Genomic DNA, 15,445 nt, shown 5'->3' with positions numbered 1-15,445 from the left:
TGCTGTCCTCTGCAGCAGTCGTGAGAGGTCTCAGGCTCCTCAGAACTAAGGTGAATGAATGATGCTTTCATGATGTCAATGATGTCTCCCTTTTATACCCGGATGTCCGGGGCGGAGTCCGGCATGCAAATTTCATTTGCCAATTTTCATTGGCCTTTTCTAAGCAGTCGGAAACGATTGGTTCTCAGGGACGAACCCCATCTGTCGGTTCGACACAACGTCTCGTTCCCTCCATCAGGGAACCGAGGTTACAACGTAACCGAGACGAATTCCCTAAAAATCTTAAAAAATATTATTGAAAAAAAACCATTGATTTCAATAAAACAAATAAAATTGAGAATTTAGGTGTCACTTTTCAGTGTGACCCCTAAATGAGGGGCACCATAGGGTTAAGCATTTACAGCCAGTGTTGGGGATGCTATGTTGAAACTCTAGCTTATCAAGCTAATCAAAATCAAACCGTTATTTAAAAAAAATCACCCTATTTTTTGTATATTGCCAAACAACTCAAATGTATCTTTTTGGAGCAGATTTATTGAAATAAATCATACGAATGAGGTGAAGTGAAATGGATTTCCCCAATGATAAAAACGTGATTATAAATAATGTCAGCACGACGAAATCAAATGATTTGTTTTAGGTTTTTACACTATAATATTTAATAGAAATGTAACATACTATTATTGTAAAAGACACTGTGTTAAGAAAAGCTAAGATACTGCCAAGTTACTAAAACTGCACTGCAAGTTAGTAGCATCTGGTTAGTTCCTCCACAACACTGATCAGGACACTGGACACACAGTACAAGCACGAGCTGCAGTATTAAGCACAGGCAGAGGTGGGTAGTAACGCGCTACATTTACTTCGTTACATTTATTTGAGTAACATTTTGGAAAATATGTACTTTTTAAGTAAAATTAAAAGTGTGTACTTTTACTCTTACTTGAGTAAATTTCTAATAGAAAATCTGTACTTTTACTTCGTTACATAACTTACATTGCGTGACGTTCCTTAGTTCCTTCATTTTAAAATATGCTTTTTAAAACGCGTTGTTTATTTCAAGGTTGTCGTCTCTTTTTACGGGCATTCCCGAGTGATCGATTCTTTTGAGTCGATTCTTTTGAAAGCATTAATTGAACCAATGGGCAAAACCATTTGAATAGGCTAATGAATCAGTTCAAATGATTTGTTCAGTTCGCAGCACGATCTGAATAATCTGAAGCAGGATTACGCACTCCTCGTAGCGCGAAATTTAAGAACACGCAGAACACAAAGAGCGTTGGATGAAGTGGATATTAATCTATATCTATACAATCAAAACTGCAAATGTGTCATATTGTTTGCCAGCGATGATAAATGCCCGCCATTTGCTCGCACCCGCGCGCGACCTGTTCGTCAGACACAGCAACATGCAGGACAGGACACGTCTCTGTGTCCTGTCAGACACAGAGACGTGGGCTTGCAGAAATATACATTTGAAGAACAGAAGGAAGCAAACGTGTTGATGGGCGTGTGGTTCACTGTTTACTGTTTGTTTACAAGTAAGAGCGTTTCACAACACACACGTGACAACACGAGAAAACATGAAATTTGTTCAAAAATGTGTATTTCATTTAGAGAGCACTGCAGATGTTCTAGATCATCTTAGGAAATGCTCTGAGTTTAGTTCATGCTTTTTAAACGCAAAACTCAGGAGGTTCACTTTAGTTTGACATGGTCTATTATTCTAAATAAGTTGGGTAAACTACATTGACATCAGGACTAGATGACATTTACAGAAATGCTTGTCTCTTCTGTGTTTGTCTAGTCTTTAGTCTCTCTAGTATATTGCAAAGATATCTGCTTATGATAATTAAAAATATTGATTAAAATGTAATATTAAAATATTGGCGTTAATATTAATTTAATGCAGTAGGCCTATATAATCAGATACAAAGTAACTAAGTAACTAGCTACTTGAGTAGTTTTTTCATTGCATACTTTTTTACTTTTACTCAAGTAAATTTTAAAATAGTGACTTTTACTTTTGTAACAATTTCTCTAGTTACTTGTACTTTTACTTGAGTAAAGATTTTGGCTACTCTACCCACCTCTGAGCACAGGTTTAGTAAGGTATTTTGTGTGAAACTGCCTCTTCAGGAAAGACAGCCCTGTCCCTTTAAGACCCTAAGCATGTCATACCTTTATCGCAGCTTTGCCCTGTGTAACCACTGTTGCACTCGCAGTAGGCCTTGCCCAGCCCTGACACGCGACAACGGCCGTGTTTACATGCAATGTACTGACAGGGACTCATCTGCTCCTCTTCATCACACAACACTCCCGTAAAGCCCGGGAGACAGCGGCAGCTGTACGAGTATGAGTTTATGGGCACACAAGAGCCGTGGATACATCTGAAACAGACAGACAAAACATAGACTTTTAAATACACAATACAATGCCTGATGGGCCAAAAAAAAACTTGGGGTAGGGTATAGTAATAAATGTCATCATCTTAGTACAGAAAATAATTGTGTCTATGAGCGGTCTTCATCAAAATTGCTTTGAAGTGTGTTTGTGTCTCTTACTTGTTCCCATCACACGGGTTGTTGATCTGCTGGTCGCACAGTTGACCGGTCCACCCCGCCTCACATTCACAGCTGAAGGACGAGTGTCCGGTGGTATGACACTGTCCATGGGCGCACACACTCCGCTGGCACGGCTGGCAGCCTGGCACCACCCCCTCCTGCAGCAAGAACTGGGTGAGGTCCTGCAGCTGGTCATTAATGTAGAGGTTTCGGATACAGCCGTGGAAACTGGAGCCGTTCCTCCCGGGACCCTGACGTAAGGAGGCCAATCCAGACTGCTGTGGAATTCCTGAAGAGAGAGCATTAAGTAATAATTTGACAATTTAAAGTGGTGTTACACCTAAAATGGTCAGTGTCTGGTTTGTGTATCATGTATGTTTATGTTTAGCGAGCATTTTTTAAATTCTATAATAGACTTTAGGGATATTTAGTAACCCCAGGACAACACATACTTTGATAATAAATCATAATTTTTAAGTATTTTTTGAAGTATATGTGACGTGTGCTTTTGCTGTTCTGGAGCTAGATTTTATAAACCCAGAAGTGCTGCTAACCTTTTTTCAAAAAGTGTGAAATGCTGGGTGTGTACATACCACCGAGATAAAGCGGTGCCGGGCTGGGAGCAGCACTGGGATTGTTAGCAGTAGTGATGGATTTGGGGCTGCCTCCATCAATAGACAGAGACAGAGACTGATCCTTCGCTACCAGCTCCACTACATGAAAACTGCCATCATTTATCGTCTCCACACTAGAGAGAGAGAGAGAGAGAGAGAGAGAGAGAGAGAGAGAGAGTCAGTGAGGCTAATACACCTGCAGACAGTATTTTTCTTGAGCTATTGGACTGTCAGAAACAAGAAAGGACTAAACTGATGAGGCTACGGAGGATAAAGAAACATTTCTCATCTTTAAAGTTAAGAATGAAAACAAGAGACTTTAAAGTTTACGCTTATAGAATCATCTGTTTTATTTCCTCACCACATTTCACACACAATGAAATGCTTCCCTGAAGTTTAGTAAAACTGCAGCAACAATGTTCAATTAACACATGTACTGAAATTCGTTTAGTTTAATGCCCGAAATTTACTGTAGACTTTATTCAGTTACTAAGCAAGCTAGTAACTTGGACCAGAAATACATAATGTGCCGCCACAGGTATGCGTCTGTCAATGGTTTTAAAGTGATAGTTCACCCAAAAATGAAAATTCTGTCATCATTTACTCACCCTCGTCATTACAAACCTATATGAATTTCTTTATTCTCCAGAACACAAAAGAAGATATTCTGAAGAATGTCGGTAACCAAACAACAATGGTACCCATTGACTTCTATTGTATGGACACAAAACCAATACAGGTCAATGGGTACCACCATTGTTCGGTTACCAACATGATGACAGAATTTTTATTTTTGGGTGGACTATGCATTTCACACATCAGAAATCAGAACTATTCATTTTGTAAGTGTGTGTGTTTATAAAGTAAACGTGTGTGTGTACCTATAGATGGCAGATGGTGGATATGATCCGGAGTCATAACTGACTCTGAGTCGGCCTCTGTAGAGCTCGACAGCAATGTGTTCATTATCTCCTTTATACAGCAAAACTCCATTGTCCTCATCTGTGGCGATCTATAACACACAAAGTCCACATGAGTGTGTGTAAAGTCTACAACATGCATCTGTGATGATGAATCTGAACTGTGTACCTGTAATGATATATTGGCCTGTTCTGTAATGAGGTTGGAGGGGATCTGCAGGAACGATTCCCTATTGATGAAGTTGACGCTGACCAGCCTCTCGCAGTGCACGCCTTCGTAACCATGGAGACACTGACACACCGGATCCGTGTCCTTGACAACACACTGCGCGCCGTTGGCACAGTCGTAGTGGTCACACGGACTTGTTCTGGGCAGCACCATCGGGGGAGAGAAGTCGCAGAACAACCCACTACACGGACACACAAAGGGACACGTTTCACATGCTGATCTCTCGTGAATCATCACCGTAGTGAAATATTCATAGTGTGTATTCGTGCTCACCTGTACCCTTCTGGACACACACACGTGTAGCCGTTGACTGCGTCAATACACTGGGCTCCATTTTTACACTTGTTATCTTCACAATCATCAAAATCCGCCTCGCAGTGTTCTCCGGTGTAACCTGGAGTACACTCACACCTGTACACACACAAGCACATCATTGATTTTATAAAGAACATTGAAAACTCACACCCTGAACTTTAAAATCAACATTTTTAGAGTGACGAGAAATAATTCTGTATGTCTTACAGTTTTGATGTTTGAACTAGGCCTGTCTAACGATTAATCGCAATTAATCACAGAAGAAGGTTTGCGTTTACAGTATATACAGTATGTATATATGTATAAATAAATATTTACATGTATATATATTTATATATAATTTAAATTATATATAAAGATTTATTATATTATTATTTTATATATTTTATATAGGGCTGTCAAACGATTAATTGCGATTAATCGCATCCAGAAAAAAGTTGGTGTGGTTACATAATATATGTATGTCTGTGTACTGTGCATATTCATTTTGTATTTATAAAAAACATACACATGCATGCATATATTTTAGAAAAATATAAAAAAAAGAAACATTTATATATAATTTAAATTATTGGTAAATATGAATAAATGCATGTAAATATTTCCTTACATACCTGTACATGTATGTGAAGATTAATATGCACAGTACACGAACATATATTAAGTAAACACATTTATTCTTGATGCAATTAATCATTTGACAGCCCTAATTTGATATTTTTCTTAAATATATACATGTATGTGTATGTGTTTATAAATACAAAAGAAATATGCACAGTTCTGGATGCGATTAATCGTTTAACAGCCCTAGTTTGAACTTTCATGCAAGTGTCAACTTCACACGTCCCATGTAGGTTGGTGTGGTTGAAATCTTACGTCTTACTTTTATTCAAAAATAACACTGGTGAAATCCATTCTGTGTTCTTAAGCTAGATTTCTCTAATCGCACAACAACATAGCGGTTTCCTACACTCTGATATGTTAAACCTTCAAAAGTATTTTTCATGACCGTACACGCAACCCAAAAGCTCTCGGCACTACATAAACACATTCATCATCCCATCATATCGCATCATATCATCTTTAAAACACCCTCTCTGGCCCGTTTTTATAGTAAACCCTACATGAGAGCTGTAATGGAATATCAGAAGCTAAACACAGCGCAGAACCCCAGAGACTGCAGCTGCATTCCACACAGCTCCGGTGTTGTGTTAACATCTGCACCGTTGGGCATAAAAACACACCAGATGAACTTATGTGGCCCGCTGCCCGCTTACACGTATCAACAGAGAACACACGCACACATCTGAACACCAGCGATTGTTTTGGCTTCGTGGAGAAATGACTGAAATGAAAGACGAGCGGAGAGAGTGAGCTGGATGTCTGGTGGAGGGCGAGCAATGAAATTGTATCCAAAAAAGGATTCGGATCCAACAGATTTGAGTGACTGCCGAAAGTGCCTGTGTGCTGTGTTGTTACAGGAAAGGAGTTCAGTGCGTCATTTAAAGACATGTTCTTATATGAGCAGAAATGTACTGATGCACTCAAACCGTCTGCTCTACCGTACTGATCTCTTGACCTTTGTTGCTCTTTGAGTCATAGAAGTCTGGTACACTTTAACAGCATACTGTAGCAAAACACAGGCTGCTTAGGAAGCGACCGGCCGATGGTGAATGTTTGCTGTGTGAGGCCGAGGCTACGATACAAGGTCACGGTGACCAAACTTACATGAAGCCCTTAGCAGTCAGAATACATTTGGAGTCATGCTGACACATGTTCAGCTCTGGAGCGCAGAAATCCTGCTTATCTTCACACAGCTCCCCTGTGAACACACAAAGTCAAACACATATTAAATAATCAAAGCAATATTGGGGTGGTTTCCCGAACAGGGTTTAAGCCTAGTCCCAGACTAAATGAAACATTAGAGGTCTTGATTGAAAACAACCTATACTAATATCTTAAAATATATCAGTTCTATTGTTTGGCTCAAGATGTACAGAATTGTTTATGTAAAGCAGTGGTTCTGTAAGAACCCAACACTGAACTGTTGTTTACCTCCCAGTCGATAGGGGGCGCCTCTCTCCAGATTCAGGCCGAATGCCACACTAATTAAGACTGATGTACCACACCTGTGTTTAACCCTATTTAAATTGGCTTGTGCCATGCCTCAGTGTTCAGTCTTGAGCCTATGTTACCAGTGATTTACGGAAAGTAACGGCGGTGTCAATCTATTGGGTTTTTGAGAGTCTGTAGTCTACCTTTATTATTCTTTTTGTTTGTAAGTAAAGACTACCTTTTGCTGAATATCCTTGACTCCTTGTTTCTGCTGCCTCTGCTCTTGGATTTATTAAAAGCAAGGGATTAGTTCAGTTGGTAAAATCAATGACTTTCTAGCAGGAGAACTGGGTTCGATTCCCACCTGGAGCAGACCCGTTACAGGTTCTCAAAAAGGGGGCCGTGGCCTTCTGTGGGGCCCCAAGATGGTTCCAGGGGGCCACAGATTTTGTGGCATTTTAGAAATATAGATATTTATCATAAATTTTGTGCAATCAAACATCAGAAAAACAACGCCCCCAACCAAAAGAATTGATGTTTTAGCATTGTTTAACTGAATATTTTCTTGGTTTAATTAAAATTTTAAGTTTAAGATTATACGTCTTTATTTGGGGGGCCGCAATGCACTCTACACAAAGGGGGCCTTACAACAAAAAGGTTTGAGAACCACTGATGTAAAGGATGTTTTTAAAAATGACTTAATTGTTCTAATTTAACTAAACCCTAGTCCTGGTTTAAACTAATCCCTGTCTGAGAAACCGCCCCATAGAGTTTGGGAAAACATCTTGGGCTGCTCTTACAAATAAAAACGTTTGTTCAAGTGTGTTTATTTAAACTACTAAAGTAAAAAAAGTATACGTTCCGTCTAGTTTTGATGTACTTCTCAGAAATATACTTTTCTGTAAGTATATATTAAATTAAGCATGTTCTTTTAATGGAGATATAATATAAAAGATAAGTATTCTAAGTTTACTTGGTTTAAATACTACATAAAAAAAATTTCACATACTGTTTATAAACGTTTATGCTCAAGCTTATATAGAATATAAACATAACATATTTATGTATATTATATATACATTATATTTCTGTCAATACGATTCCTGTATCCTTCAGGATTCTTGTATTTTTGTAACTTACAAGTATACAGTACTACTAGTTAAGAAACTAGACAAAGTACTGTATTCATAAAAATATACTTGAACTTTCCTTTAGTATACTTAAGAAAAAAGAATACTTCTTTTTTGTACAGTAGAAGTATACCGGTATGGAAATTGAACACATTGTTTTATTTAAATAATGTCCCTGCAAAAAGGGAAAATATTGACTCAACAATACTACTGCTAGTAATTCTTGACTTCATGGGGACATTTCCAAGAGGAAAACAGCTTATAAATCAAACTAAATGATGTTTATTTGAAAATATAAAAATTCAGAAAGGTTTGTGTGAGGGTTAGGTTTAGGGGTAGGGTTTGGGGATACAATATATAGTTTGTACAGTAAAAAAATCATTGTCTATCTAAAGTCCCCATAAAACACGGAAACCCAACATGGGTGTGTGTGTGTCATGCGTCAGCAAGCAGCAAGCTTTTCAGAAATTCGAGGACACACTACCTTTCTGAAAAAACACAGCTTAGACCATCTTAACTCCCAGCCTGGATAATGGAATAAAGCAAGCACTTTTTAGCTAGTCCGGCTAAGAGACCAACTAGACCAGCTTGGCCAGACAGGGAAACCAGGTTTTATGGTTCATGCTTTTTTTTCTTCTCAGGGTAGGCAGAAACAGTGAGGACAGGACACAATGAGAGAAAGAGTGAAAGAGAGCGTGAACTGACCTTTCTCCACCTCATTATTATTAGCAGCTAGCAGAAGAGACAAAGAAATGGCAAAAGACAGACAGAAAAGCAGAAATACAGAGGATGTGTTTGACATGTTAGCTCAAGCAGCACATTAGCGTGTTAGCATCAGACAGATAAACACAAAACACAGAGGGCACGGAGCATTAGCATGTGTATGTCTGTGAGTTACCTGTGTATTCAGGTGAGCAGAGACAAGTGTAGTTGTTGATGCCGTCCACACAGGTGGAGTTATTCTCACAGTCATTATCTTCACAGTCATCGATATTTATCTCACATTCATCACCCTCAAATCCATCTGGACACACACACCTGAAAACACACAACACACATGATACTCACATTTTCCACCAATGCTAATTGTGTAATCCATAATATTATTGCAATTTCTTTTTAGACTTGTTGGTAATGTATCCAAAGGCATCTCTGGCTCATCTTTTGTAAGACATGCAATAATATCATGTGTTTTGTACTCTAATGTAATAAATATATCTGTGTACATATGCATAACTTTTACATTGCAATAACATATTGCAATAACTTCTAAGGTAATTAATCTTTATTTATAATTGATTCATATTATCGATTATTAACACAAATGCAAATTGTAAAAAGAGCTATTAAAATAAACTTCACTTGACAAACATATTTTAAATCAAACACTATACTATTTACTGTAAAGTCATGGCTGTCAGCATGTAATACAAACTACATAGCCATATACTGTATATATACTGTATATATAGCTGCGGAAAAAATGAAGACCATTTTGTTTTTCTGAATTTTCTATTTATAGGTATGTTTTAAGGTAAAATTATTTTTGTTTTATTCTGAGAACTACTAACAATATTCCAAGTTTCTAAGTTTCTAACAAAAATATTGTTTCTACTTGCATTTATCTGCATGCAAATCACACGCAGTTTTAGTGTCTAATCGTCATGTTAAGCTTAAGTTCTCAAATGAAACTCTTCTCATTCACCATCACAAAGGATTCATTAGTATTGATGAGTGTAGATGACCGTGCAGCTGAACATGAGCTCACTTTACACACACACGTCTGTCTGCTGCGTATGTCCACAGAGAGACTGATTGGCTGATTAAGTGCATGAGAGAGCTCAGATCAGTTTCAGACACTTCAGTCTGATTAAGACAGATTAGACACACACTCTGCCCATAAAGTATATTCATTACCGGAGCTGCAGGGACGCACACACGCTAATCTGAGCATTTACTTAATGTTCCAAATCAAAGTCACTCGACCGCTTTCGACAGGAGCCGAGCGCAATGAAGAAGACTAATAAAGCCATTAAAACAGAATACTATCCCTCTGTCTGTCTCACACACATATGCACATGAGCTAGAGTTCAGATGAGTTCACAGTTTTGATGATGAGCCTCACCAGTGAGTGTTCTCATCTCCATCCTTAAGGTGGCAGGTGCCTCCGTTCTGACAGGGGTTACTGATGCACGCGTGAATCGGCTCCTCGCAGTCCTGACCCTGCACACATACATGATTTGTGTTGCATGCAAATATTATTCTTTACAAATGTATGAGCGCAGAGACATTTTGAAAAGGTTAAAAGTGAAACTAGAGAAATGTGGTTGCTCGAGTTTTGTCATACAGTTTCATTGGTTTTCTGAGTGGTTAGCATATGTGGCAGGGTGTTCTGTGTTATAAAAAAAGTTGCTATTAATAAAATGCATTTTGTTTAAGAACGTACGTACGTACCTTAAAACCGTATGGGCATGTACATCTGTAAAAATCCACAGGATGGTTACTGCAAGTTCCGTCGTTCTTGCAGGGGTTGGATAAACAAGGATTACATTTGGCCAAAATGTTCACATCCACTGGACCTGTGTGACAAAGAAAGAGACATCAAATAACAGAGACCGTTATATACATATACACAAATATAATGAACATTCAAGTGCAACCACACAAACACTGTAACACACACATAGGATTGAGCAGGTAAGGCATTACAAACTTGACTCAAAGTCAAAGGTCGCTTAAAACCTGAGGAAAGGTCACGGGCCAATGGCAGATACAGGGGGCTGGGTTTAAAAATCACTCAGGGCTCTGATTGGCTTACTTACCTGGCACAGGAATACCACAAGGCCCCGGCACCTCTATAAATGTACCAATCAAATCCCATTACATGAAGTATTATATTTTTATGTGCATTTATGTGCGTGCATATTCTGTGTGCGTATAAACTAGATTTAGAGATAGCACTCAAGCGCTCTGTGATGAGATAATTCTGTGAAGAGCAGAGGTGGGTATACCTGTGCAGGTGAATTTTTTGGAGGGTGTGGTCAGCAGTAGTTTGTCAGTCATCTCTCCAGGACCAGTGCAGCGTGCGATTCCAGGCTCCTTGTATCCGCTCTTCACCCAGTCAGAGAGCCACTGCATGTGACAGTCGCAGTACAGTGGATTCGCTCCCAGAGCCCTGCAGGAAACAAAAACACACATTTTAAGTAAATGGTCATTTTGTATTTTATGAGCACAAATGGGAGGTTCTGACTCGTGACCATGAAATGCCCACATAACAACTATTCAAACAAATAAGCCACTTGTGTGTGTACATTATTTTTTCTTAAAAAAAGGTTCAACCCAGCTGTCAGTCTAAATTACACTTGTGAAACTGATCCATGGGAATTACGGAAAAAGGGTCATTGTGGGAGACCAAAAACGAAACCAATCTGTGGCTGCTGAAACTCCGACTTCAGGCAAAGTGTTTTAGTGTGTGTTTGTGTGGGAGCAAAAGAAAGAACCAAAGTACATCCAGCTGTCAAAACCCATTTGGGGCACTCATAAATGTGTGTGCGCATATGGGTGTGTGTGTGTGTTTATTCGGAGGGACTTACAGGTGGGAGAGAGAGGACAGATCTTTGAAAGCTCCATCTGGGATCACAGCTATATCATTACCATGGAGAGACCTGCGGAGAGAAGAGAGAGAAATGAAGCAATCCAAGAGCCTCCAAAACACATAAATCAAAGTCTAATAGCAAACACGCATACACACAGTTGTGTGAGGTACTCACAACAGGCGCAGAGATTTCAGACCGTCGAAAGCCTTTACAGGAATACACCTCAGTCGATTGTAGCTTAAAATTCTGGGACGAAACAAAACATTACAATAATCACCAAATTGGGCATGTGCATCCATCAGTGTGTGCTCCCCTCAGGACTTTCACAATTGAATTTAGGGAATTTTGAATGCGGCTTCCAAACCATTTTTATTTGTGATAATTAGGTTTGTTTAAAAAAAGGGTTTGTCTGAAACAACGTGCCAGAAGTCACACATTCAAATGTCTAAATTTGGTCATTTGAGAAACATTTTTGCAGATATCTGCCCACCCTCAATCCTGATCTACCCACCCTCACATCACTTGAACACATATGACTTCTGAATTATCTTATTCTTCAGCAGTTTAATACAATAAAAACGCATGGTGATCACTATAAAAAAATATAATATAAGAATTTGAACCAGGAGAATCGGAACTATGATTTAAAATGGGGACTGCATGCATCTGCCACCACACCGGTCTTACATTAATTCAACAAACTATTATGCCGTTAAAACTGCATTTATAAGTATTTACACACACTCACACTAATGTTTACACACAAAAAAACACAGACACACAAACTGAAGCCATAGATCATGTTGACACTCACAGGGTGAGCAGCTCGGACATGTTACTGAAGCTGTGGTTGGACAATGTGCTGATCTGGTTATTACTCAAATCACTGCAAGAAAACACACGCATACAGACACACACGCATTCAGACACACACACACACACACACACACACACACACACACGCACACACACGCGCACACACACACACACACACACACAAGCAAAGTGTTATGAGCCACAGAAAAATCACAACAATCAACATTCAGGAAACAAGACAATAACAAAACACTAAGCAGCATTAAATTTAACATATAACATTTAATCAATTACAGTAATTGTTTTCCAGCTAAATGGCTAGTGTTTAGTAAAGACTGAATCAGAAAACAATAAACTGACTCTAAACTTAAATAATTCAGTCAAAATGACTCGTATTACATAAATGACATTAATACACAGCATAAGACACTGCACAGCTGCAAACTGATGCATAATCAATTCAACTTAAAGACACTCAAAACAGCCGAACCTACAAATACGTTTTAAACTACAAATAGTATCAAGCTACATTCACAAAGCATTTTATATATTATAGCTTTGTGTTAGACTCAAAGTCATATTCCAACATACAGAAGCATTCAACAACCTTGCACTTGACTGTGACTTAAAAGCTAGATTAATTTCCTTTCATTATAATAAAATAATCATAAAAACGCTTACATTTGATCAATTATATAAAAACCTTTATTTTTGACCGTTTGTTTTTGAATGAAAGAACAACTTTAAACCAGGCTAAATGAGTCAATCACTACACACCCATACGCAGTAAATAATAACTGCACATTCGTGACTGTAATGATTGTAGTTCATTAGGATCTAATTTATTGGTTTAGTGATGATGGATTATGTGCTTTCACGGAAAAGACTAGGAAAAAACATGCAACCGCCAAAAAACACATTATCTACAAACACATGGATTTTCTGGCTGAGAAAACAGACAACCATTATGTTGTCAAACACCATTTGTACTGATTAACTCTTATGATTGGTTGGTTTTAAATGGGCGGGGCCCTGATGGCTGTGAAGCTTTTGTGATTGGATGACCCCAGCGAGGGCGGTACCTACATGAGAGAGAGGTGTTTATAATTGGATAGTTCCAGAGGGACTTGCGTGAACTGGTTGCCATCGAGATAGCTATCAGAAAAAGACAAACAAGTTATTACTCAAACGCAGAGGAAATAGCACATTAGCAACAGTGTAATGGGAGAAACTTCAAAAGCTTGAAATCGTGTATTGTTTCAGACATGAAGTATGTGTTGTTGGAGGCTGCTGGGTTTATGGAAAAGGTGTGCCTGAATCAGATAAGGAAATGGCCATTTATTATGAAATTACTGAGAGGATTGTGGCGGCGATGTGCGAGCGTGTATGTTTACACTCACAGTTCTGTTACGTCTTTAGGAATGCCCTTGGGTAAAACCTTGAGACCTTTATTACTGCAGCGAACCACCGTATCCAAACATGAACAGTCGGCAGGGCAGCGAGCCTGCGGTGAACAGCTATTCTCATCATTACCTGCACGCAAAGCAAATAAGTGATCGTGTTAAGTTTTTATTGGTATTTTATTACCTTAAAACAACAAAAATCTGCCATACAGCAGTAGTTAGAAATGAACAAAATGAATTTTAAATGAATGAATGAATGAATTAACACCAAATTATATTTTATATCTGTAATAATAATTTTATGATTTAATGACATTTAAAACACACGTTTTTCATTCTAAAGATAAGGCACGCCGACTGCTTGAGTTTGTGTAAGGGAAAGATATAGCTGGGCTACGCTTAAGTTAGCATAATAGATATTATCGCAGCCCTATTTGGACCTAGAGACAAGATCTCAACTACCATAAAGACTGCTTACACACACATACTGTACATACACAACACACACACATACCATCCTCGCAGGCAAAGTCTTGTGCGGCCACATCTTGAATGGGGATCTCCTTAAGAAAGTATGGGTTCTGACAGCGTGGGTTGCCTGTGACGATACGTTTCTTACGGAGCCATTCGCCCAGCCAGGCCAGATGACAATTACAGTTAAACGGATTGGACAGTAAGTTCCTGTGGGAAAATTATGTAGCAAATATTTTTCAAGTCCAAGTTTCCAAAATAACAATTTGTTTTGATATTTTAAAGGGATAGGTCACCCAAAAATAAAAATTATGTCATTTATTCAACCTGTATGGCTATACAGTATATAAGATATTTTGAGAAATGTCTCAGTGGTTTTGTGTCCATGCAATGGAAGTCAATGGGGGGGCAAGTGTTGTTTAGTTACCAACGCACTTCAAAATACCATCTTTGGTTCTGCAGAAGAAAGTCATGCAGGTGTGGAATGACGTGAGGGTGAGTAAATGATGAAAGAATTTTTATTTTGGGTGAACTATCCCTTTAATCCTTCACAGGATTAAACCACATACACAGTGATGAGAGGAGAGAATGAAGTACTCACAGTGTGGAGAGGGAGTGTAGCGTGTCAAAGGCTCCCAGGGACATGGAGGTGATCAGGTTATCATAGAGCGAGAGCAGCCTCACAGAACTCAACCCAGTAAAACTGCTGTTATTGACACAGCTTATCTTGTTACTCCTCAACATCCTACATACAACACCAAAACAAAATCATTTCAACAAGCCAGAAGCTGCAGAAACAGAGCTTGTTAAACTAGTTCTATATTTTGGATTTATTGTGATCATCACAAAATTATTCATTATTCAAATGATTCCTATAAAACCCACAGCGTGCGCAGACCACTGAGGCCTTTCAGCATGGTATAGTGAACAATCTCCAATCGGTTGCTTGTCAGAATGAGTTCATTCACACCACTTGCTCCCTCAAACGTGCCCTCCTCAATATCAGTGATCTTGTTGTTGCTCAGGTTGCTGTGGAACACAAGTTGCAATCATGTGTATATAACTCTGATAACGGCACTTTAAAATAAAGTCTCCCGCCAAATAAATGATGACAAAGACAAAAGATAAGACAACAGAGACTTACATCTTGCGTAGCTGTGGAAGCTTTTTAAAGATTCCTGTAGCTTCCAGCACTGTAAATTCATTATTGTTCAAGCGACTGTGTGGAAAAACAAAACAACTGTATGGTCAATTATTTAAATAATTATGTTGTGTATATGTCATTGTGTATACAGGTTTGACACATTCTTACAAATATAGTCTAGACATACT

At 38.6% G+C, this 15,445-nt stretch overlaps 1 protein-coding gene across 1 annotated transcript in view; it reads right to left on the bottom strand.

Annotated features, from left to right (window-relative positions):
• The window catches only part of slit2 (slit homolog 2 (Drosophila)), an 87,159-nt gene that overhangs the window by 7,760 nt on the left and 63,954 nt on the right, over positions 1-15,445 (bottom strand). The window contains 20 exon segments of the mRNA XM_057331152.1: positions 2,182-2,390; positions 2,565-2,853; positions 3,158-3,312; positions 4,060-4,190; positions 4,268-4,508; positions 4,601-4,738; positions 6,371-6,464; positions 8,726-8,865; positions 9,953-10,050; positions 10,282-10,406; positions 10,839-11,002; positions 11,421-11,492; positions 11,598-11,669; positions 12,238-12,309; positions 13,326-13,394; positions 13,640-13,772; positions 14,157-14,323; positions 14,715-14,858; positions 14,999-15,142; positions 15,258-15,332. Of these exon segments, the coding sequence (XP_057187135.1) occupies positions 2,182-2,390; positions 2,565-2,853; positions 3,158-3,312; positions 4,060-4,190; positions 4,268-4,508; positions 4,601-4,738; positions 6,371-6,464; positions 8,726-8,865; positions 9,953-10,050; positions 10,282-10,406; positions 10,839-11,002; positions 11,421-11,492; positions 11,598-11,669; positions 12,238-12,309; positions 13,326-13,394; positions 13,640-13,772; positions 14,157-14,323; positions 14,715-14,858; positions 14,999-15,142; positions 15,258-15,332 (2,732 nt within the window).

Source organism: Triplophysa rosa, linkage group LG4, assembly GCF_024868665.1.
Source record: "Triplophysa rosa linkage group LG4, Trosa_1v2, whole genome shotgun sequence".
Classification (NCBI taxonomy): Eukaryota; Metazoa; Chordata; class Actinopteri; order Cypriniformes; family Nemacheilidae; genus Triplophysa; species Triplophysa rosa.
The sequence above is the reverse complement of the archived record's forward strand: the minus strand, read 5'-3'. Positions and strand labels throughout refer to the sequence as shown.